This window comes from Passer domesticus, chromosome 25, assembly GCF_036417665.1.
Source record: "Passer domesticus isolate bPasDom1 chromosome 25, bPasDom1.hap1, whole genome shotgun sequence".
Lineage (NCBI taxonomy): Eukaryota > Metazoa > Chordata > Aves > Passeriformes > Passeridae > Passer > Passer domesticus.
Window position 1 is genome coordinate 5,348,898 of NC_087498.1, and position 24,338 is coordinate 5,373,235.

At 54.8% G+C, this 24,338-nt stretch overlaps 2 protein-coding genes across 5 annotated transcripts; both read right to left on the reverse strand.

The window, feature by feature from the left end:
- Positions 1-137: 137 nt before the first annotated feature.
- On the reverse strand, positions 138-11,409 carry TBC1D22B (TBC1 domain family member 22B). Of its 2 annotated transcripts, none has more exons than XM_064399270.1 (13): positions 11,229-11,409; positions 7,628-7,684; positions 6,413-6,732; positions 5,497-5,676; positions 4,968-5,038; positions 4,440-4,568; positions 3,964-4,029; positions 3,012-3,126; positions 2,463-2,569; positions 2,024-2,099; positions 1,653-1,780; positions 1,334-1,429; positions 138-882 (listed from the first exon to the last, which is right to left on the reverse strand). In XM_064399270.1, exons 1-13 carry the CDS (start codon positions 11,282-11,284, stop codon positions 754-756), a joined length of 1,530 nt encoding a protein of 509 aa, XP_064255340.1. In that variant the 5' UTR covers positions 11,285-11,409; the 3' UTR covers positions 138-753. The 2 variants fall into 2 exon arrangements, with proteins under 2 accessions (XP_064255340.1, XP_064255339.1); XM_064399269.1 differs by lacking the exon at positions 11,229-11,409 and adding an exon at positions 8,750-8,955.
- A 1,067-nt stretch (positions 11,410-12,476) lies between these two features.
- PHTF1 (putative homeodomain transcription factor 1) lies at positions 12,477-23,204 on the reverse strand. 3 transcript variants are annotated; one of them, XM_064399379.1, is made up of 18 exons: positions 23,022-23,202; positions 22,901-22,957; positions 22,757-22,826; positions 22,072-22,230; positions 21,579-21,738; positions 21,063-21,179; positions 20,097-20,256; positions 18,885-19,094; positions 18,728-18,805; positions 17,535-17,741; positions 17,095-17,223; positions 16,406-16,678; positions 15,777-15,908; positions 15,561-15,647; positions 15,049-15,204; positions 14,573-14,722; positions 13,978-14,103; positions 12,477-13,674 (listed from the first exon to the last, which is right to left on the reverse strand). In XM_064399379.1, exons 1-18 carry the CDS (start codon positions 23,058-23,060, stop codon positions 13,654-13,656), a joined length of 2,331 nt encoding a protein of 776 aa, XP_064255449.1. In that variant the 5' UTR covers positions 23,061-23,202; the 3' UTR covers positions 12,477-13,653. The 3 variants fall into 3 exon arrangements, with proteins under 3 accessions (XP_064255449.1, XP_064255450.1, XP_064255451.1); XM_064399380.1 differs by having other exon boundaries at positions 14,573-14,668; positions 23,022-23,200; XM_064399381.1 differs by lacking the exons at positions 12,477-13,674; positions 13,978-14,103; positions 14,573-14,722 and adding an exon at positions 15,380-15,481 and having other exon boundaries at positions 15,073-15,204; positions 23,022-23,204.
- Between the last annotated feature and the right edge of the window lie 1,134 nt (positions 23,205-24,338).

Sequence of the window (24,338 nt, forward strand, 5' to 3'; positions counted from 1 at the left end):
TCAGGAGGTTTTGAGAGATGTTGCTCCCCTACCAGCACCCCCATCAGTCACCCAAAGTTCCACCAGGCTGGCACGTGTCATTCCAGGGGTGTGAGGATGGAGTGGTCGTGGCCCCCGTCGTGCCTGCCCTGCTGCCCTGGGGGAGAGGTAGGCGAAGAGGATGGAGACGAGGAGGGAGGGCAGGCACCAGGGACTCTCCTGTGAACCCACAAAGTGCCTGGGGGGTCTCTGGACCCTCGGAGCGAAGGTAGGCCCTGAGAGAAACTTCTTGCCCTGCCACCCTGGTGGGGAAGGATTCTGCTGCCAGGCAGGTCTCTGATAAGGCATTTTCATCTGGGACTTGGCGCAAACGGTGTCAGGAGAGAGGAGGGAGCAGATGGGGCAGGGCAACGGGAGGCAGCAAAGCTGAAGTGGTCCCAGCCAGACAAGCCCAGCACAGGGAGTGGAGAGGACAGGAGGGCTTCGTCTCTGGCTCAGTTTATCTGTAAAGCTTCCCCCATGTTCTCTCTCAGCCCTTCCTGGCGTGAGCCACCAGCACGGAGTGAAATACTGAGAGTTGTCAAATGGCACATCCAGGCGCATGGAGTGGCAGACAGGCACACGTTCAGAGTTAAGACAGGAGTTCAGGTGAGCTTTGTACAGCAAAGAGCAGCTGCTGGCTGGAGTGTCCGAGGAGTTGGGATGACAAAAATGCCACAGTGATCAGATCGGGCCAGGCCAAGGGGCGGGCAGGGGGAGGAGCAGTCTGGGCACCTATCGGCGGTAATGGTTCGGGGCATCTGCAAACATGTACTTGAGTCTGTAGGCTTCAGCCAGCAGCAGCCCAATCTCTTCATTACCCCAGTGTATCGTGGGCAGGTTTTGTAGCAACATCAAAAGGCCCTGAAAGAGGGGAAGATGCTCAGTTTGAGAAGCTGAAGGCAGAGCACAGATCCAGTGCAGGCGTGGGGCTGGCCTGAGCAGTGGCAGCAGCGCTCAGTAACTTCTGCTCACCACACCTGCAGCTCTGAAAGGCTCAGGGACAACACCAACATGTGCTTGGGTCTAGATCTGAACCAGTGAAACACCCCAAGCCCCTTGGAATGAGGGTGCTGTTACAGGGTTACAGCTGGACACTGTGATCAGAGCTGGAATGGGATGCTTGAACCCTCCAACAGCTCCATTCTCTGTCCTTATCACCAAGGCTCAAGTTACTTCCAGGCAAATCTGAGACCAGGTGATCCTGGAGCCAGCTCTGACAGCTGTCCATGTCCACACTGGGCTCCCAACCAGAGCATTTCCCTCCCCTCTACTTCCCTTCCCCAGGGGATCACCCCCAACCCCAGGGTCTTACTTGGAAGTCTTCCTCATCCAGGATCTCCTTCCGCCACTTGATCAAGAAGGCAGCACAGACGTACAGGTGGAAATGGGAGAATCCTTCTGGCTCTGACTGTGGGCAGCAAAACTCTGGGTGAGCTCCTGCAGCTGAGCTGGAGAACCCCAGACACAGATGTCCTCCTGGGCCACCCATCACCCAGCTGGCTGCAAACATCCTGGGGCCACTCTGCTTTGTTCCCCTCAGCACCCAGCTGGTGCCAGGAGCCCTCTGTCCCCTGGGGACAGGGACACAGGTGCCAGTGACAAGGCAAGGGGGAGGCAGTGGAGCTGCATACCTGGTAGGTGTCCCAGAGGCGGATGGTGCAGCGCAGGGGCAGCTCCCTCATGAGCAGGTTGTTCATCCAGCGAAAGGCAAACTGCAGGTACTCGACCTCGTACTTCCTAAAGTGATTGTGTACCTGCTCTGAAACAGCACATTTCACTTACACACCTGGGGCTCGCAGCTCCTGCACGCTGCTCGCAGCACAGTGGCTTCACACAAATTCCTTCTCTCCTCACCCTGTGCTGTCACCAGGGGGTTTCTGGCTGACCCTGCCCTGCTCTGCTTCCATGAGTGTGGTAAGAAGTGTCCACCCCTGCCCTGAGAGCTGTCCCAAAGCAGACTCCCTCTGCTGTGCCAAGCCTGACCCCACTCCGTGTCACCTACCATCGATCCGGCTGACCAGCTCCTCCAGGGCTTTCACTTTCTTCTGGATCCCTGGCTGTGCAAAGGTGTAATTGTCCTGTGGGGACAGGCCCTGAGTCAGAAGCAGCAGCTTGAACAACAGCTAGAAATGATCAATCCCAGATCAGCAGCTGGACAGTTGGGGTGAGATGATCATGAGCCAAGGAGACAGGGCTCTTGAGCACCAGGACTGTGCCTGCTGTGAGCTCCCTGGCCAGGATGGGGCCATGTGGACAGCCACAGCACCCACCTCCCCAGGATTTCACAGATTACAGGATTCAGTGAAGAAACTGAAGTCACTGAAGTAGCAAAACCTCCCTAAATGCTGGAGCATGCAGAATACTCCCCCAGCCAGGGAGAGGAGACAGCCACGCTGCCACCCCAGCGAGGGCAAAGGAGCTGCTGTGGCCCCAGAGCTCACCTGGATCCCATCCAGCAGCTTGCTCATGCACCAAAAGCTGTCGGCTTCGATGCTCCGTAAAACGTCCTGGGACAGGTTTGTCACATCAAAGTTTTCCACATCCTCCTCTGCAAAACAGAGAGGGAAGAGCATCAGGGAGATGGGGGACACCAGGGACATGGGACAATCCCAGGGCTTTACCAGGCCAAGCACTGCAACACTCAAAGTCAGGAGACACAAGTCTGGCCCTCCTGGCCTGACTGACCCAGCAGTTCCTCCCTTTTCTCCTTGGCAAGAGAGCACCCACCAGGCTGCTGTCACAACACTAAACAGATAAATAACAGGGCTAAGCTGGCCCATTTCCAGTTTCAGAGGCTCAGAAATCCTGGCAGGCAACCAGGGAGCAGAGATAGAGCAAGAGGTCAAAACACAACTCCAGCCAGGCCCAGGCACTCTGGAGGAAGAGCACATCATCCCCTTCTCCAGCAGAGCAAGTTCTGCTCATGCCAGCATTTCACAGCACTTCAAACCCCACAGTCAGGAGTGCTTAGAGCAGCAAGTGTCACTTACCAACATGCTCAGAGAGGAACACAACAAAGAAGGGGGTGACCAGGTCGTTGATGCCCTGCACATAGCCGCTGGCTGGGTGGCGGATGGCCCAGATAAACAGGATCCTCTCAAAAATCTAGGGAAGAACCAGGGAAAGCAGGTACCTGCATTAGCCATGCACGAAGGGAAGGCAGAAAAGCATCATTCTAAGCTCAGGGAGTGCAGACCATGCACTGCCAGGCTTTTCTGTAGCAGTAAGGTAATGTCAGAAGCATGGAAGTCCTAGGAGAGGCTCTGTGTCATCACAGATGCCACATGCAGGCCAGCCAAGACAGCCCAGGCTCCTCATCAAAACCTCTGCCTGAAGAAATGCAGACCCAACTTCTCAAGACCCAGACAGCTTAATATCCACAGGACAGGGCAGAGCAGCCTCCCTGGCTGAACATCAGGTGGGGAGATGAGGTTCAGCACAGTACTTCCAGGAAAGCACCACAGATCAGGATGCTTCCCACCAGGGCAGCCTCCCTCACAGCCACCAACCTTCCCAAGCCCTGGACACCATGCTCTGACACACACACTGAGCTTGTTTCCAGAGAGGACAGCTGCCCACACCTCCTGGCCACCTCCTGAACCCATCCCTGCCCAGGTTTCTCCCATAAAAGAGGTTTTGAAACAAAATAGAACTATCTTGTGTTCTGGTTCAAATGCATTCAATTTGTCTCAAAAGCTTCCGTTTTTTTATCCAGTTCTTGGCTACTTCTTGCTAAAGAAGAGATCACCTCATAACCCCCGAGCTCCAGGTTTGATATCTTTCAGAAACATGGGACAAGACCAGACAGTTCCAGGAGATATTTGCATCAGGAGTGTCAGGCAGGGAGGTTTCCCCACAAAGTTAACTCCCCAGGAGCAGTGCTGGCCTCACTCCACACACACACCCATGGCAGGCGCAGGCCAGGAGCTTCACCCCTCTTACCTCCTGGACAAGTGGCTGCTGGAAGAGGGGAATGAGTGGGTTGGTCCTTGGAATGTCAATGTGGATCTGGAAAAGAAGGTGGGTTACACACACCAGCTGTGCTTTCCAGGGGCACAGTAACTTGTGACAGGCTAACAGAGGGGAATCCACCATGAGTGTTCCCCCAGGCAAGAGCTGACAAGGTACAGATGACAGCTGTACTGAGAAAATCATCTGCAGTCTGCTCTGCTCATGTGCAGGCAGGTAGTTCAGGGCTAAAATTCTCCTAAATTAGATCAATTTAGGAAAAGCTTAAACTAACAAGGACAGAACCACAATGCCTTTCCCCAAAGAGAAGACTCCTCCTTGCTACAGCCAGAGCAAGTCCTGGCAGGACCCCAGCATGGGGACAAGCAGCAGCAGGAGGGAGGAGAGGGCTCTGGGCCAGGCAGGAGCAGGGCTCTGGGCCAGGCAGGAGGCAGGAGCAGGGCTCCTACCTGTCTGTAGGTGTCCTGGTGGTGCTCCTCGTTGCGGGAGTCGTAGTACTGCTGGATGAAGCCGAAGTACTCCTCCCTCTTCCTCTGCAGGGTCAGCTTGCGGCGCTCCGAGTTGGCCGGGAGGTAGCCCTGCGTTGGGAGAGCTCAGCTCAGGGCAGACCCTCCTTCTCACCACCCCAAAATCCTGCCAGCTGTGCACAAACATCGGGCACACAACTCAGGAGCTGGGGAAAGAGCTTTCATGGAGTTTGGCCTTCCTAAGCCCCTGAGCTGGGAGTAATCCAACTTCATGAGGTTCAGTTCTCCAGAGGAGAGTGACCCAGGCAGTCCCCACACCAGGTGGGCTTTGAGCTCCAGGAGGATGCAGCAGTGGAGCTCCCTGATCAAAAATCCCTACAGCTCACCTGGAAGCTGGGCACTGGGAGCACACAGGCAAAGCTGGCTATGGGACACAGGCAGGTGTGGGAGCAGTGTCCCTGGGGTGGCACAGTGCTCCCAGAGTCCAGGGTCACAGCTCCCAGTACTCACTGACAGCAGCCTCCACGTCACAGGCCGGACCTCTCTGGGCACACCAGGCCAGCTGCACTTCCTCAGCTCATCTGCAAACGGACAGTGGTGGCAATGGATTAGATCCTAGGCACGTCCAGGCACCACTACACCTAGAAGGAGAGGAAAGGCCAGTCTGCTCCTGCAGGCTCTGGAGACAGTGAGCCTCCAGGAAGGCTCCCACACGAGCAGTGACTGGGCACGTGGGTCTGCTGCAGGGAGAGCAGAGGTGATTTCAGCCCAGCTTCCAGGGAGCTGCAGGATCACCAATGTGCCAGGACCTCCTTCTCATGCAGAGGCAGCCCCCAGTGATCCCAACCATCATGTGCAAGATGGAGAATGATTAGGGACAGACAGGGAGGGGCAGGAGGACATCACCATCTGCCACCAGGGTGATTCCTGCAAACACCCATCTGGCACACCTGCAGGCAGTGGTTTTTTCCACTCCGAAGCAGACCCTGCAGGCAGCAGGCCCCTTCTGCCCAGCCCAGCCTCACTGTGCCCCACTCACCCAGGTCGGTGTTGTGGCTGGAAAGGAGCTGCCGGAACTTCTCCAGGCGCGTTTTCTCCCGCACGGTCATAGGGGGAGCCCCGGAGGCGTTCTGGTCAGAGATGCGAGCCACGAGGGGAATGACAGGCCGGAGGGGCAGGGACTGCTGCTTCTGCAGGGGGCTCCGCACACAGCCCTCCTCTGGCAAGGACAGAGGCTGCACTGAGCTGGGCATGGAGCTCCCACCTCACTGCCACAGCCACTGCAGGACACTGCACATTCCACCTTTCCACCCCTCAGCACCACTGGCCACTCCAATGGATCAGCAGTTCACAGGCATCTGTGGTGCCTCTTCCACCACTTCCCCCATTTCTGCCTCCTTTCCTTGCTCCTCCATCCAAACACCAGGCTGCAAGTGGACCAGACTTCCCTCCACACAGGGAAGGACACAGGAGACAAGGCAGAACTGACGTTCAGATCTGCTCTGCTCTCCAGATCCAAACAGCAATGGAGCTGATTCCAGAGCAGAGAGAGGAGCTGATGGGCTGCCAGTGCCATCCTGAGGCACTCTCAGTGCACAGGCAGGCAAGGCAGTGAGCAGGAGCTGCTGCTGCCCAATTCCCTGCCCCAGCTGTGTCAACACCACCTCACCCAGGCCTTTGCTTAGAGCAGCACACCAAACCACCATGGAAGCAGACAGTGAGAACTTAACAGATCTTAAAACTTAGCACCCAGAACATGGAATACTCTGGGGCAGACACTGAGCAGCTGAGGACAAGCATTAAAGCCAGGCCTCTGAAAATAGCTCCTTGGAGTACAGGATACCAAAAGGAAGAAAAGCCTCTTGCCCATACTGGGAGCAGCAAAGAGCAGCTGAGTTCAGTGGCCAGGCAAGAGAGCACTGGAGCAGGAGGCTGCTCCTGGAGATGGCTCTTACCAGAGGTCCTGGAGAGCTGGGCCTCGCTGCTGGACTTGATGACCTTGCAGTTGGTGGGCAGGTCCCCCAGGGCAGGCTGGCAGCGCTCGGGCTTGGCCCGCAGCTTGCTGTGGTTCTCCAGCACCTGCGCTGCCGTGGCCTTGGCCACCTTAGAGTTCAGAGTTTGCAAAGAGGACGAGGAGGAGGAGGAGGAGAAGTCCTCGTCTTCGTCATCCCCGATGTCCCAGGCGTCGCTGGTACTGCGGGCAAACTCGTGGAAGCTGGAGGCCTTCTTGCTTTTCATGGGCAGCCCGGCGGCCTTGGAGCGGTCCTTGATGAAGCTGGGAGCCAGAGCAGCAGGATCAGAGCCCTGCTGCTGCTCGAGCTCATGTGCTCCTTTCCCCACGCCCTCGCTCCCATCAGCCAATCCCTCTGTCCAGCCTGCCTGCTCCTCCTCCCAGACCTGAGGAACATGTTAAGTCTCCCTGGGCTGCCTGCTGTCAGGAGTGGCTGTCACAGGCTGCTGTGACAGCAGTCTGAGGCCACAGTGGCAGCACACAGCTGGAGAGGTGCCAGCCTTCCTGCCTCGGAAGGACAAACAAAACAAGGAGACAGGTACAATTCCTCCAGCTGTCCCCCACCCTACACAAAACAGGTAGATTATCACCCAAAAGAAGATCTTGCAACCTGGAGAGAGGCATGTCAGAGGGCAGCCAGAGCAGGTCTCCTTCCATGGGCACTCCCAGAACAGCTGCAGCTGCTCCCAGCAGCCAGACCAGCCTGGGTCCTTCCTCAGGCACAGAAGGAATTTACTCTTTAGCTACAGGAGCCAAAGTCCACCATCTGAAGCAGGGAACTTTCACCACTGCACAGGACAGGGACAAGAGGCAGCTCAGACCAGGAATTCTGCCTTTTCCTGCTGGGAACACTGCTGCAGCTCTACCTCCCTTTCCCTTGATTCCTCCAGCTCCACAGAGGAGCAGAAGGATCAGACACTGCTAAAAAATAAAATAAATCTGTTTCCTTTGATGTGGGTGTTACTGTATGGATTTCTGGCCATAAAGGGCACCAGCAGATAAGCTCTCCCTGCAAGATTTTGCAGAGCTCAAGGCAGTACCACACCCTTGCACTGCTGTCCTTCTCTGTTGCAATATCACAGTGCCAGGGATGCTGGAGACCTGCACCTACTGCACAGCTGCCAGGCCTGTGCTGCATCTGCAGCAGACAAACACTCACTTTTGGGTGAGCCGGGAATCCAGCGGAGGATGCTGTGCTCCATACACAGGCTGAATGCTGCAGGAAGGGAAAGGAAAAAGAACAAGATGCTGTAAGAAGAGGTCCTACAAATAACCTCAGCCTCAACTGGGCTCATGCTTCTTGCCTGGTATCAGGAGCTGAATAAAAAAGCCCAAAAGCAGCTTCAAAACCCTTCTAACTTACAAGCCTCAGATCCAAAGTGCCACATGCAGATGAAGATTTGTTCTTTGCAGGAGCAAAGAGAAGAAGCCTTGTTTAAACTCTTAGGCCTGGTCCAGCCTGAGCTGGGATTTGAGATCTGCTCCTTCCTGCACCACCAGCTCACTCCACGCGTCCAGGTGTCTCAGCCTACCTGCTGCACACACTGCCATTTGTTCTCTTTTGCAGTCTGGGGAACTCACCCTCCCCAGGACAGGGAAGGACTCCAGGCAGTGACACTGGGGCTCCCCCATGGATGTTCAGAGGGTTTGAAGCCCATGCTGGCTCTCAGGATCACAGCCAATGCCACGGAGAAGGAATTCCTGTGGTTTGACTCAGGTCCAAATCCTGCTTTAATCAATTACTTCCTATGTGGTCACAAATGAGTCACCACATCTTGGTCCCTGGTTCCTTGGGACAAGGAGCCTGAGGGCTCCAGGCCCTACAAGGGGAGCATCACCTCAGAGAGGAGCTACTAAAAAAAAAAAGTTCATCACTGTTTTTACAGACTCTGGAGGTGAGACAGGGATCCTGAGCTATCACCTGCATTGGAGGAACTATTGACAGCCACCCAGCCTGGAAAACAACCTCTGGAAAACAAGTGCTGCAATGCCATGGCACGGACAAAGGCCCTTTCAGAGCTGGCACACAAGGAACAAGCTTCTCTTGGGTCAATAGAGCTGGCCTGGTTTCTAGGAGCTGCAGATGGTGGCCGGCAGTAAAACCAGCAGGCCCAGCCATGGAGGAGAGGGATGGCAGCCTGGTGCAGCTGGGAACAAGCTGAGGATGCAAAAGCAACAGGTCCAGCTGGCAGGGCAGAGATGCAGAGAGCCAGGGAGGAGGCTGGGAACAGCCACAGCACAGAGAGATCGTGGGGGAGCAGCCAGGCAGGGGTGGGCTCACCACTGCAGTGGCTGTCCCTCGAGGCTGGAAGTCCTCAGGGAGTTTATCCATCGAGGATTAAGCCTAGGACAGAGGGTGGTGACTAATGAGCACCTGGAAGTCAGGACTGCAATTAAGCAGAGGCACCTCCACGGGCTGACATAGCAAAGAGATGATGAGGAGGAGGAAGAACAAGCCCTCCAGATCAGCATTGCTGCCCAGTGACTTGTGGCAGCTGCCTGCAGGACAGGAGGCAGCAGAGCCTCTCCCATGGCCAGGACCAAACTCAGGGTCCCAGGATGTCCAGGGCTCCTCCTCCCTGTCAGGGCCCCGAGGCTGCCACAGGGAAACTGCTTTGGTTTCCTTCACAATTCCAAGGAAGGATGTGTGTTAGGGAGAGGAGGGGATGTGGCAGCCAGTGCTGGGGGAGGAAACCCTTTCCTGGGGGTGTGAATCAGTGTTTGATACCATGGCAGAGGTCCCACCTGCACAGAGCTCTTACAAGTCAGACACTCCCCAGGAGGAACCTGAAGCTGGTCTAAGCTGTGCTCCCAGCCTGGCTGGATGAGTCCCCAGCTCTGTCCCAGTTCAACTCTTTGGGACAGGCATTTCCTGTTCCCTGGGTGTTCAGTGACCTGAGGTGTGAGGGACAATGGCTGTGCTCCTGTGTGACACCTGCAGGACCAGCACAGCCTGTGGGTTATTGACACTGCAGCAGAGCACAGCCATGAAACACCACTGCCCCTCTGGACACACAGCACATCTGCTTCCAGCAGGCTGATTCTCCCCTTTTGAAACAGCATTTAAATAACCCCTGGCTGCCCATCTCTCTAAAGAGCAGGGAATAAACAACACATCACAGAGGACAACATGCCAGAGCACTCAGCCAACACATCCCTAGAAAATTACCAGGCAGAGAATTCCCAGTGCAAAAAACCACAAGACAGCACTGGAAAAACAAAGCAGCACTTACCAGTTCTAAACCTCCACCTAAAATCCACCCTAAATCTACAGGGACCAAAAGCCAATAAACTTTATTAGCAAATAAAAGCTAATACAACTAAGTGACCAAACACACAGAGTGTCATGGAGAAGGAAGCTAACACAGTATCCAAGTCCCTACAGAGCCTCCCTCTGCCAGATTGCCAGGGGAAAGGAAGGAGAGAGCCAAGAATCTGCACAGGAGGGTCTCTCAAAGCTCAGACTAAAGAGGAGAAAGGGAGGGCGATGTCTGGGGGCCATGGATGCAGGACATCCCACCTCCACCCGCAGCCAGGCTGCTGCTGGTGGCTGTCCCTGGAAAAAGCAGCACCCAGGAGGCAAGAGGCTCCTGGGGCAGGAGATGTGCCAGGCAGGAGAGGGGAGAGCGCTGCCAAAGCCTTGCCCTGCAGAGCGCCTGGGGCAGGCCAGACCGGTTCCCCCGCTTGCAGCTTCCAAGGCAAAGCTCAGAAATCACCCAAAGGAGAAGAGAGGTGCTGCCCACGACCCTGCTGACACCTCCGGGTGAGAGGCAGGAGCAGCTGGGAAATAACCCAGGGAAAGGCCAGGATTTTGCTCCCACAGGGGCAGCAGAGGAGGAACAGAGAGCCCCTCGCTCTCCCTCAGCTCACCACAGCCATGGATTGTCCAGCCAGCCCGAAGGAGCTGCACAGAGATGGGGGAAAACACTTTAGAAAGAGAAATTTAACTGGCCCAGCAGGATTTAAAACCAACTAAGCATTTCAGACTGCACCCATACCCCGGGAGGCAAAGGGCAGGGCTCAGATAAGGCAAATGGGAGCAGAAGTGAGGAGCAGAGGCAGCAAAAGCTCTTGAGAAGCCTCCACAGAGACCTGATGCCCTCTTTCCACATCAGCCTTGCTCCCAAGGCGTTGTAGGGAGCCTCTCCTTCACCAGCACCAGCCTTTTCTCCCTAAATACCATGTCAATCACATTTTTCACTTGTTTCTGCCATCCCTAGAGGAAGCAGGGCACCACGGCCGGAGGAACTGAGGCAGGGCAGGGACAGAGGAGCCCTCACAGCCTGGAGCACAGGGGGACCAGGAGCGACACCCACCCAGGACAGGGAAGTGTATGAGCAGGGACATTGCTGCCAGCCAAGGCGACGCCTCCAAGGACTCGGGAAGGATGAGTTTCCCTCAGAATCTGTGGAGAGGGAGCGGCACAGCCCTGGTCTGAGCCTGCCCCAAGAGGCCTCCAAGCAGCCCGGTCCGCGGGGGCACACAGGGTCCCGCAGCCCCCTCAGCGCCTGCCCTGCCCTGCCGGTGAGGGAGCAGCTCTGTCCCCACCTTGTCCCTCATACATTGAACCTTCCACCGGCCAATTCCCGTCCCACACCCGGGGCGCCGCTGGCACCCCCCGCTCCAGGCAGGAGCCCCGGCTCCTCAGCCGGGACAGATCCCCCCGCACCCCCGAGCCTCACAGGGTTAGTCTGGGCTCCAGCCCCTTCCCCCTGCGGAGCGCGGGGGGCGCGGCCCTCACACCCCCTCCCGGGGCTCACCTGCCCGGCAGCTTGGCGCTCCGCTTCCAGAACTGCCTGCCGCTCTCGGCCGCCATGGCGGAGGCGGGGCGGGCGCGGCGGGCCGGCCAGGCCGCGAGCGGGCAGCGGGGAGCCGCGGCCGGCCGGCCCCCGGCGCGGCGCGGGGCGCGGAGCAAGGCGCGGCCCCCGCAGCCGCCTCAGGCCCGCCCGCCCGCGGCCCGCGCCGCCGCCATCTTGCCTCCGGGCGGGCCCAGCGCCGCCATTGGCCGCTGCGCGCGAGGCGTCGCGGCTCCACCAATCGCAGGCGGGCACGACGGTGACGCAAGAGGAGGGGCGGGGTCTGCTACGCTGGAGGGGTGGGAGAGACCATGCGGGGCGCGGGGGGGGTGCGGGACGGCACCACCCGCTGCTGCGGGGGGGAATGACATTTTCTGGGATTTCGGGATTTTGGGATTTCTGCTTTTCCAGGGAATTCGCCGCGCGGTTTCATCCCCGCCCTGCATCCCGCTCGCCTGTCGTGTGGCGTTTTAGGTCCCGTGAAGTGGCTGCTTCGGTCTGACACAGGAACTGTTCAGACTTTTAGAGTGAAATAAATTAAATGAATTAAAAATTGCCTCCAGGCAGCGTGGCATTTTCTGCACCAGACGCTGTTATTTGTCCTCTTTTTATTTATAGTGCATAAAGCCCATAAATAGTGCTCCAGACTGGAGTAACACCTCTCATGTTATTACTATTATTCTCCACCCCACTTACTCCCATATGGAGCACTGAAGAATAATTATTAATTAGCAATTATGCAAATATTCTATTGCATATGCAAATATCCTACTGCATATGCAAATGAGGGGACAAAAATCTTTTCCTACTGCCACCTCATAACAAACACCAAACACCTGCAGCACAAAGAACTGCAAAAATAAATTCAAAACAAAAACACACATTTATAAAATAGAACAGCATTGGAAGAGTCAAAACCCAAACCCCAAATCCTACCTGGGTGGGATTTCCCCTTCCCCAAACCTTCCTCTGTATTCCTGCATCCACGTGGCCTTGGAAAGCCACACAATGGATGAATTTGCTGCTGTAAATATTTATTTATTGCACAGCACCTTCCTCAGACTGGCTGCAGGGAAATCACCTGAAAATCACTCATTGTTTTTACACAAATCTGAAACCCAACTCCAGTCCGTGCCTGTTGCTTCTGCACTGTCTGAACCAAGGTCTTGCTTGGCTTTCAGGGCTGAGAGCCAGGTTTTACCCACAAACATGTTCTGGAAAACAAATGCAATTTATTATTGGGTGTTTCCCCGACCCCCCATTCCAGTAACAGATGTTCCAAAAGATCTTATAAAAGTCATCAATTCCTGTAGAAACCGTTGGCAATGATGAAGTGCTTGTCCTGCAGGTTTATTTGCACATTTTGCTGTATAAAAATGTCACCTCCTTTTACATCTCACAACTTTTCCTTGCACAGAAAATCGCTGTAAACAATTTACTACCAAAAATTCTTCTGCCACTTCGGCCTCCTGTGAAGGAATGAGAAGTTCCTCGGTTTTTGCTCTTTCCACCACTAATAAACAGAAGTCATTAGAGCCAGTTCAGATGTTTTCCTGCTCTCCATGACCTTCCTAAGCATGAAGCTGAGGAAATCTTTGTCCAAGCTGCTTTTCCCCCAGATTTCCTCCCCAGGTGCTCAGGGTGAGGCTCTGTCCCAGTGCAGCAGCTGCTCACAGCCAGGCCAGGATGGAGCTGAGCATCCCAGGGACAGACAAAACATCCTCCAGCTCATCAACGCTTTGCCTGCAGTGTGTGATGAAGGTTTTTCTCCTGTAACCACAGTAATTTCTCCTGTCCTCAATGATTTCCTTGCAGCAGCCCCAGCCCAAGCCCCAGCAGGATCTGGGTGCTGCTGGACTGGCAGCAGAGGAGGGGAATTCACCTGGTGCACCCTGGGCTGCTGCACGAGGGAGGCAAAGCCTTGGGCACAAGGAAAGAAAAGCTCTGCAGCTCAGGCAGCTCAGGATTGTCAGCCTGGAACGTTCCAGGGCAGCCCCAGGCAGGCTGACTGGGCCAGGAGGGCTCAGCCCCTCCTTGCCACATGCCCAGGGCCCAGTTTGACAAACACGGCCCCAGGCAGAGCCACTGGTGTCCCCCAGCTGCAGCTCTTGCATGGCTTTAGTGCTTGCTGTCCCTGCTCCAGCTGCCAGGACTTGGCCCCCCTGATGCAGATTTTCTGTGCATGCCATGGGATGACATCCCTGATGAGACCAGTTCACTCTGGATGCTGCAGGGCAGCAAAGCAGAAAGAAAACTTCTGATGCATACACTGGGAATCTGTTTAAAAACCGGAATTACAGATTTCTGTCAGTTTTCTCCTTTCTGCCCACACTGCTGGTTCTCTTCTCTGGTGTCTGGTGGAGATGCCCAGGGCTGATGTTCTGCCAGCTCATGGTTTAATTTTCCATAACTGCAAAGAGACAAGAAAGGGAGTTTGGGTCTCACAGGAATGGTTTTTAACTCTGTGTCTCCTGCCCATCCTGCTCTGCTCACTGAGCTCCAGTTCCAGGCCGAGCCACAGCAGGACTGGGATAAAGGGAGGAGCCCTGGATTCTCACAGCTTCACCTGAAGGGACTGGAACTGAAGTGAGCCCTGTCCTTCCCCCCAGAACTGGCTCAGGGAGGTGGGGACACACCTAGCACCTTCTGGGGTCTGTCCCAGTGCACAGCCAGGCCTCCCCCAGGGCTGTGAGCCCAGAGCTGGGACACTTACTCTGATATTGAATCCCAGCAGGTCACTGATCACTCCTGAGACAGCAGACAGGATGACAACCCGTGTGATGTTGTAGATCAGTGGGTTCATGGTCAGCCCATAGAGCCTGAATGGACTGTCCAGCTCCTGCAGTGAGAGCACAAGGCTCCATCAGCACCCCCAGCACCAAGGAATTCATCCTCTGACTTTCAGCTTAGCTCTGGCACTGCCAGTGTGCCAGAGGCATCTCCTGCTGAATGCAAAGGCTCTGCAGCAAGCCCAGAGCCTGACACCCCAGGCTGCAGAATGACCCAGCCCAGACTCTGCTCACTCCTTCCCAAACCTCTCCCTGCTGCAGCCTCAGAGCTGCTGGAGGAAAACCAGACTGGAGCAGTCAGGAGAAGCTGTGCCCACCCCAGCCTCTGCTCATCAAGAGTTCCCAGCACTAATTACCCACACTGGCCTTGTGCTGCTCCCTCTCCTGTCACAGCTGCAGCAGCACTGAAAAATCCCCTCTGTGAGCACTAACTCAGAGGCAAGGGAAGGGCAGGGCCACATGGCACTGCCACAACTCCCTGCTGCCAGAAAATCCAGCCATTCAGGCACAGCCCCTCACCTTCAGCAGCTTTGTGGACAGTTTGAGCACATTGTTCACCAGAGAGAGCTGCTCCTTCTTGTTTGGCTTCTTCTCCATCTTCAGGTACAGGTTTATCTGTGACAGACACCACAGGCCAGGGGTTGATTCCAGCCCCCAGCTGATTCCTAACTAAGGGAAATTGGAGCCATTTTTGCAGTCTGCTGTCACTCCTGAGGTAGTGAATTTACCACTGATAACACCATTCTTTTCCACTTGTTTTGGCTAAACACACATGAACCCAGAGACCAAAATAATCTAGAATTTTGGAGTCTGAGTCTGCCCCACCAGGACCAGCTCACCCCCCATGCTGACCAGTGCTTTGGTGCCTTCTGGCCAACACAAGGGTTGATCCCTACAATTTAAATATGATTCCAGTATTTAAGCTGGTTTGAAATACAGTAATTATATCCAAACAAAGCACAAAGGCCAGGGAAGAACAAGCTGAAGGGAGCTACCTGCTCAGTGAGCAGGATGGAAATGTTGCTGTATTTCTTGTTGGTCTCAGAGCCCAGAGATGCCAGACGTAGCAGGAAGAGGAGCAGTGCTGCCTCCCACATCAGGAACTCCCAGTTGTAAGCTGCACTCAGAAAGGTTTTGTGACCCTTAAGAACCTGTATGGGGAGAAAACAAAGCACCAAGTGTCACTAAGTGCCTGTTCCTGGGACAAGTGCACAAGCACTGCCCTTCTCCTCTTCCCAGCCCTGTGTGCTCTATACACATTTACACTTCCCAGGAATTGTAAATCACTCCTGTGATGAGGTTACAGCCAAAGGTCTCATTTCTAACCTGCCTTTAGCTTGGAATTGGATATTTTTTCCTTCTGCTCAGCAAAGGAGCCTTTCCATAATGAAGTGCCTTTCCTTGTCCCTCTGGCAGTCTCAGCCAAGCCTTTTGTAGGTGAAAGAAAAGCCTCCAGCACTTGGGAGGCTTCTCCCTACTTTATAAACCACAAAGGTTAAAATCTCACCTGGGCACAGCAGATAAAAGCAATTGAAAGAGCCAGCAAAAAGACTGAGGACACCACAACATCCACAGACCTCTGGGGGCCTCGTCTCTGCAGACACAAGGACACAGGGTCAGGGCTGAGTGTGTGCAGCAAAACTCACCACAAACAGCTGGCACTGCCACTGGCACTGCCACTGGCACCCCCTCTGCAATAACCAAACCCCAGCTCAGGACTCACCTTCAGGTAGGAGCGAAGGGACAACCAGATCTTGATGTTCTCCACCTTCTTGAGCCTGAAGTGAGGGATTTCATATTTCCTGGCTTTCCGAGCAGATGTGATGTGACTAAAGAGCTTGGCAAACAAAAACCTCTGCAAGTAAAACCCAGAACAATAAATCAGTGGAAAACAGAACAGACTGCTTGGGATTCTTAGTGGTACCTGGCAAAAAGGGTCACTGGGGAAGCTCAGCATGAGACCTGGGTGCTCAACCTCTGTTTTCATAGAAATCCACATTAGTTTGTATTGGGAGGGACCTTAAAGCTCATCTTTTCCAGCCCTTGCCATGGGCAGGGACACCTTCCACTCTCCCAGGTTGCTCCAAGCCCTGTCCAGCCTGGCCTTGAAGACTTCCAGGGATGGGGCAGCCACAGCAGAGAAGGGACACAGTAAGACCTTGGGGACAGGTGAGGGGGGGAACAGGTGAGTCAGGAATGCTGTTGATAGGTACAATGTGTGACTGATCAATAAGAGCCCTCCCAGACTCCCCTCCCTGACCTTGGCAAGGGCTGGGATGAGATGAGCTTTAAGGCCATCATCCCATTTTTATTCCTGCTCTCCAGCTTCCTGAAAGGCACCTTTAAACCCACCTGCTTGTAGGTTCTCTCAGCAACACACATCATGAAGAAAAACATCCAGGTTAAGCACAGCCTTTCCAGGAAGTTGATGGCAGACAGGATGAGCACAGAGGTGCTGACAGGTGCCCCACAGAAGATGTGCAGAAGCTCCACCAGAGAAATGGAGCAGAGCTGCTCCAGGTTATCCGTGCGGAACAGTCTGTAGAGGAATGGCAGGAAGGCCAATCCAATGGTGATGATGTTTCCCAGCATTTGATACCCCACTCCTTGCTGGTGGGCATTAACCTGGCAAGCAGGAATAAAAATGGGATGATTAGCTGGGGTTTTCATCAAGGAAAAGGCCTGTTGTGGTAGCACCAACTCAGGCAAGCAGCTGGTTCCCCTTCCCTTCACAAGAGCCTAAAATAATCCACCCATTTCAGTCCAAACCCAAAACCAATCAGCCAAATAATCAACCCCCCACTTTCAGCACCCTGCAGAGACAATCAGTGATAATTAGCACTTGTCAGTCTTCAAGAGACCTCCTAAATTGGGGGCTAGGCAATTTTTCAGTAAGAACACATGAGACAACCATCTTTGCAGCTGGGGAGGGACCAGTTCCATACCACCCACAGTATTTGCAGGTGCAGCTGTTTCCAGGGGTTTTGGGGGCTGTGTTCTGAAGTGGGAGGAAAGGCTGCAATGCCACACAGCCCCCTTACCCTGCTCATGATGATGCCACTGATCTCCAGCACGGACATGTCCACCTTCTTGCAGTCATTCCCCTCCCAGATCAGAGCACTCACTTTGGCAGACGCTGGGCTGGTGTTCTGCAGCCAGAACAGATGGTTCTAGAAAAGAGACAGGAGTGCAAAAGCTGGGTCAGCTCTTTCTGCCTGCTGTAAGTAACACCTTTGCCTAGAGCACATTTGGATGGAGGGGAAATTCCATTTTGGGTTAAATATTTTGTTTTGGGATAAGCAGCCATGCAGAGGGGAGGGATAGCCTCGATCATCTATCACTGATAGAATTTTGAGCAACCCAGATTTCCATTGTGACTCTGGCTTCATCCAGGCTGCTCACCTTACACCAACAGCATCTCACGTTTGGGAAGGCAGGGGGAAGAGGGAGAAGAAACCCAGCTCCTGGATGGAAACCCAACCTGCTGGAAGACGTCCTCCTTGGGGTCGCGGCGGGGGTCCCTGCGGGAGCGCTCCTCGCTGTCGCTGGTGCCCGAGGAGCGGCACTCGGGGCCGTGCAGGAGGTCGTCCCACAGCATGTCCTCGGTCTCCGAGTCCTGCCGCGTGCTCTCCGAGTCCCGCCGGCTCCCGCCGCAGCTCCGGGGCCCGCCCAGGCACGGCCTGGGCTCCTGCGGCAGCGCAGCGGCACAGGTCACACGGCACAGCCCGGCCGCGGCTTGCACAGCCAGCGCCTCCTCCTCATCCTCCCCATCATCCTCCTCCTCATCATCCTCCTCCCCATCCTCCTCCTCCTCATTATCCTCCTCCTCATCCTCCTCCCCATCCTCCCCCTCCTTCTCCCCGTCCTCCTCCTCATCCTCCTCCTCCTCCCTCTCCCCCAGCTTCCCACGGCTTCGAGTGCTCCCAGTTGCACCCACACGGTGGGAATGGTTTAAGACAATGTTTGGGGAAAAAGCATTTCTATACCAGAACTCACACAGAGCCCGTTAATTCCCTACCTCCGTTCCCAACCTACAAAATAAAAACTGATGTACTCATTTTAATATAAAAATGTCATTTTTATGCCTTTTGCATAATCTGTTTTAATGTTTCATTTATATTTTGTATTAATTTATATATCTCCATATTTGTAACTTGATATTCACATATTAATATTTTATTTTCAGGTAGGGGCAAAAAACCAAAGTAAATGAAGTGACTGAGTGTGTCTCACAGAACAGATTTATTCCTTCATTACAGGAGCTGGACTCGATCCTCGTGGGTCCCTTCCAACTCAGGATAGTCTGTGATTTTAAAATCTAAATTTATTAGCTTAAAAGCTGCAAGCACAGCACTGCCTCCCAACCACAAGAGCGATTGCAGGAGCAATTAGAGGCAGCCTGGACTGTCCTTTGCTGCCAACAGTTACTTATTTGTTTGTTTGTTTGTGGTTTTTTAACAAAGCAGCACAATCAGGATTGTGTACACTGAAGGTTTACAAGGCTGCCAAGCAGCAGGGAGGGAAGAGGTCACAGCTTGCACCTGAGGATTCTGAGCACAATCCTTTCATAACTGATGAAATGAGCTTTAAGGCCCCTTCCAGCCCAAGCCATCCTCTGGTTCTGTGACCCCTGCCAGGCCTGGGAAAGCTCCTCTCCTGACTTTACAGCCATACCTGCCTGTACAAGGTGGATTCCAGTTCAGACTCCACAACACTGTCAGAGTCTCTGGCAGCTTTCAGGGCTTGCTTGACCTGCCAAGACCAATGAAAACCACCTCATAATCCACAGCAAAACAAGGTGTGGAGAACAGCACTAATCCCACCTGGGTACCTGGGAGACAGCCTGGTTGAGAGAAACCAGAGGCCTCTTCTTCTTCTCCTCGTAGCTGTTGTCACTGGAAGCCCCTTCCATGCTGGGCCGGAGCAGGATCCTCTGTGCCAGGGCCTCAGCATCCTCAGCATCCTCAGCATCCTCAGCATCCTCAGCATCCTCCTCGCTCGACAGCTCGTCAGAAGCACCGTCCCTGGTGGTGCCATCATCCTGCAAACACACAGCCAAGGCCACACCAAGCACCAGCTGAGTCCCATCCATCCCCTGGCACAGCCCTCAGTGCCTGCAGAACCAGCACGTGATCCCCACAGAACAGAATTCTCTTGGCATCAGAGACTTCACAGATATTAACTCCTTCCCACTGCTCTTGTCTTGCCCCAGAGGGAACGAGAGAGAATTTTGGGTGGGTGGATTTGGAGCTGGAAAAGGCAGGAAGAGGAGGATGCAGCAGCAGCTCTTGGCTGTGCCTTAAGCTCAGATGTATCTACGAGCTGGGGGGCAACAAACCCAAAATCTGGGGCTGTGCCCCTGCACCAAGCTCTGCCCCATCCAAACTCCTTCACAGAGAGGAGGTGGGATGGCACAGCATGACACAATTCCACACAGGATCTATTCCACATTCTTCATGTGGAGTTGACACACCACTGCCCCAAAGGAAACCAAGAGTAATTCCCAAAATCTTTATGTTTCAAAGCTTTCAACAGAGCTCATGATGCTTTAGCTCTTTCTCTCTCCTCAAGGGATGTCTCAGTCTTGTAAGACAAAATATTTTATGGAGCTGCTTTTGAAAATGGCTAATTTATTTAGTCACTATCAGCACTGTCCCTTAACTGAACACCTTGTGATCAGAAGTGTCAACAATTAACAGAGCACTCTGGTAAAACAGACATTCCAGCTGTCTGTGTTTGGCCCAGGGTTGGAGCACCCTGGGATGGTGGAAGGTGTCCCTGGGTGGAATGAGATGACCCCTAAGACTCCTTCCAACCCAAACCATTCTGGAACTGTAGTCTATAATTATGAAAATAAACTACCAGCACCTTTTCAGCTGCTCAGTGAGAGGCAGAAAGGGTTTCTAGGTTAATGCAGGCAAAGATTAGCACAAGGAGGGAATATCTGGGATTAGACCAAACCATTCAGTTAAACACCAACACACTCCTGGCACACAAAGAACACACTGAAACTGTGATTTCAAAGGATCCCCCCTGGCAGTACCTGATGGCTCTTCTCCTCATCAGAAAGTTTACTTTTCTCTTTGCAGTGCAGCAGCCTGTGCTCAGATCTGGCCTGTCTGGGTTTGATGCCATCACCCACAGCACTCACACCACTTTCTGTCTCAGTCCCTTTCTCAGCTACCAGCTTTACTCCTCTATTCCTAGGAGAGAAAATACAATTAAATGCTTTTATGTCAGAGAAAAACTCTTTGGGGTAAAACAATCTGGGCTTCCCTTGTCACAGGTGCAGCATCAAACAAGATACCTAAGGGGTAAATAATTTCCTTTGGCTGATAGGCTTTGTGTGCTGAGTCTGTTAAAAGATTTATATGTGCTTCACCCTCACTCAACATGTCTTTTGTAATTCTAATAGTATCTTAAAACTTCGAAATCAAGGGGAAATTTTAAATTATTTTTATTTTTAAAAAATAAGAGCAATTCAGAAAACAAAAGTCCTCATGAAGAGAAAGCACCTGTGAACTGGAAACTCACCAGGAAATTCACCTGGGAGAACAGGAGAAAACAATGAAATATTATCCCATACAATCTCTCCTCCTTTTCCTTGAGTTACTTTTAGAGAAGGAAGGTGCCAAAGTGAGACAACTGTCCAAAGCAGAAGGCACAACTGCTTTTGGAAATCACCTAAACCAGCAATACAATCTGAGCACTCTCTCAAACAAGGTCATTTATCTGATAAATAAAAATAAACTCCACCACATTCTGCAGCTCATCTAACACTTGGTTTCACATGATCTAATTTTATACAGGCTAATTTTATATGATCTAATAAGGACATCCTAAATATTCCTGAGGAATCAGCTTCCCACACGACCACAAAAGTTTTAGTTCAGAACAAGAGTGACAGGCAGTGGGGATGTCAGTGACAGCACATGCTGTGCCTTCAATCTCCAGGTGCCAAATTGCTCCCAGTGTCACGAGCAGCACAAACCCAGCAGGGACCACGCACCTCCTCTGGAAGAGCAGGCTGGACAAATTGGTCAGCAGAGATGCAGCCTGCTCCTCCTTGCTGGCTCTGTCAGAACTCCAGATGCTGCCATCCCCACCCACGGCCTTGCGTAACTTCCTGCGTGTGAAGACAAGGAGGATCAGGCTGGTGTAAGGAGCTGCTTTAAGGTCTTTTTTATAAGGTCTGAATGAGATCTGAACAGCACCATTGAAACTCAGGCACCATTCCAAAGGCTCTTTGGAGGCACCATTCCAATGGCTTTTGGGATGCCATGTTCCTGCAGCATGCAGAGCACTGACTCCCAGACACAAAAATTCTGCCAATGCCCCCAGGGCGTCAGGGCATCACTGGGAAAGGAAAAGGGACAAAATCTGGAGGGAATCTTTGCTGCAGCAGCCTGAAGGAGGACAGCAGGATACAGTGCCAGCTGTGCCAGCTGTGTGCAGTGCCAGCTGTGTGCAGTGCCAGCAGTGCCAGCCGTGCCAGCTGTGCCCCCGGGGCCCTGCTGGAGCTCACCTGCGGCGCCGGCTCAGCCCGTTGCTCCCTGCAGCTCTGCTCACCTGCGTGGACACGATCTGGCAGTGCACTGTGCCCAGCAGCAGCATCAGGCACAGGGGCCCCATCACTTCACTGGCACTCACAGCGGGCACCAGGAAGTACAGCACCACTGCTACCACTGCAAAGGGGGACATGGCACCAAGGCAAACATTAATGGGTCTGTCTCAACTGTTTCTACTCTTTTTTTACTCTGCTTTGTTGTATTATAATTTAATTTCTGCAGTTACTAGTGCCTTGAAATGCACATTAGGCAGGTTCCAGACAAGATCCTCATGCCTTAGATTATGGACTGCAAAATCACAGACTCACTAAGCGTGGCTGAGCCCCCTGAGCCATCGACCCCAGCACTGCCAGGGCCACCCCCAACCCCTTCCCCAAGAGCCACATCCATGCTTTCTTTGATGCCCCATTCCTGGCAGTGGAAGGCTCATGGCACAGCCTGTTCCCTCACCTTGCATGACATAGAGCAGCAAGAGCCACATAAAAATCCTCTGGGAGGTGACCTGAATCCACCAGTGGCTGAAGAGGGGGAAGAACACCACCCTCACAATTCCCTTCCTGGTCAGCGACGTCCAGGGGATTTCAGGCTTGGCTTTGGCAAAGGTGGAGCCTTGGAATGAAAGGGGACACGAGCCACCATTAACTGTGAATCACAGGAGCCCAGCCCTGCCTCGGGCTGAGCACGGGGTGAGAACAGCCCAGATTTGGGCACCGTTCAAAGCCACAGAGCCCCAGCAGCCACGGCACTGCTTGTGTTCGGTCAGAGCTCTGCCTCCGACCCTTCCCTGCCCGCCCAGCACTCCTGCAGAGCCTCCCTGAGCTCCTGCTCTGCCCCCGGTGCCCACCAGCAGGGCAGGCTCTGCTTCCCCCACACAGCTGGGATGCACCTGCAGAGTCAGGGCTGGAAAGGGCACACAGGGATCGCCTGCACAGAGCCCCAGCAACCCCACCCCGGGCACCCCGGGGGCGTTCTGCTGGAGCTCTGGCAGCCCCGGGGCCGTGCCCATTCCCTGGGGAGCCTGGGCAGTGCCAGCACCCTCTGAGGGAAGGAGAACCCCTCCTTATCTCCAGCCCACCCCTGCTGTGAGCCATCTCCAGCCGCCCCCTGTCCCGGGGGGAGGAAGAGCGCCGCTCACCGCTGATGAGATCCACGTCGATCAGGTCGGGCTGGATGTGCCCCTTCTTCTTCGGCTTGTTCTTGAAGCCCTGCGGGGCGGAACACACGGTGAGATAGCGGTGAGGGGCGCGGCGGGCCCGCTCTCCCCTCCCGCCGCCGGTACCTTCATCTGGGTCTGCTCCACGGCCTTCTCCCACATCTGCTGGTCGTAGGCCCCGATCTGCGGGGAGAGGAGGCTGAGGGCACGGCCGGGCCCGCGCCCGCCCGCCCCGCGCCGCACTCACCTTCTTCTGGTACCACGAAATGGCATCGCGGCAGGCCATGGGGAGCGGCGGGGCCGCACCGGGCCCGACACCGGCACCGGGCCCAGTACCGACACCGGCACCGACACCGGGCCCGGCACCGGCACCGGGACCGGCCCCGCTCCCGTTACCCTGGAAACCGCCCGGCGCTCGACTGCCTCCGCCTGCCGCGCCCCCACACCCACGCAGGCAGCGCCAGCCGAGCGCCGAGCGCCGCCCCCAGCCCCCCCGGGGAACAGACGAGGCCAGGCGGGTAAAGGACAAAATCAGACTTTTGTTTATTAAAAAAATACTTTACAGGAAAAAAATTCTATGCATTCCGCGGGACTATTTTACAAAGAAATAGCTTAACAGTTTGACACTGGTGTACAGTCAGCTACCGAGAGCGCGGGGCCGCCCCACACGCGCGAATGTCAATAAATACACTAAGGCCGCACAAAGCAAACAGTCGTCCAGGCAATTGTACACGTCCTCTGGAGGCAGAGCCCTCAGATAAATTAAAACCACAGAGAAAAAAAAAAATAATAATCGTAGCTGCCAATCAAATCAAATGAAACCACGAAACGGCAATAGAGGAGTGGGTATCTTTACATGTTGTACAGAGAGGTGGGGAGGAGCGGCTGGGCAGGGACAGAGCGGGCTGGGGGGGACGGGGAGCCGTGCCCCGGGTGTTGGGGGCTCTGTGCCCTGCTCCGAGCTGGCTTGGGGGGACAGGGAGCCATGCCCCAGGTGCTGGGGGCTCTGTGCCCTGCTCCGAGCCCACAGCAGGACAGGGAGCCGTGCCCCAGGTGTTGGGGGCTCTGTGCCCTGCTCCGAGCCCAGAGCAGGACAGGGAGCCATCCCCCGGGTGTTGGGGGGCTCTGTGCCCTGCTCCGAGCTGGCTTGGGGGGACAGGGAGCCAAGCCCCGGGTGTTGGGGTGCTCTGTGCCCTGCTCTGAGCCCACAGCAGGGACAGAGACAGCCCTGGGGGACAGGGAGCCATCCCCCGGGTGTTGGGGTGCTCTGTGCCCTGCTCTGAGCTGGCTCAGGGGCACAGGGAGCCGTGCCTCAGGTGTTGGGGGGCTCTGTGCCCTGCTCCAGGCCCACAGCAGGACAGGGAGCCATGCCCTGGTTGTTGGGGGGCTCTGTGCCCACAGCAGGCACAGGGAGCCGTGCCCCGGGTGTTGGGGGCTCTGTGCCTTGCTCTGTGCCCACAGCAGGCACAGGGAGCCGTGCCCCAGGTGTTGGGGGCTCTGTGCCCACAGCAGGCACAGGGAGCCATCCCCCAGGTGTTGGGGGCTCTGTGCCCTGCTCTGAGCT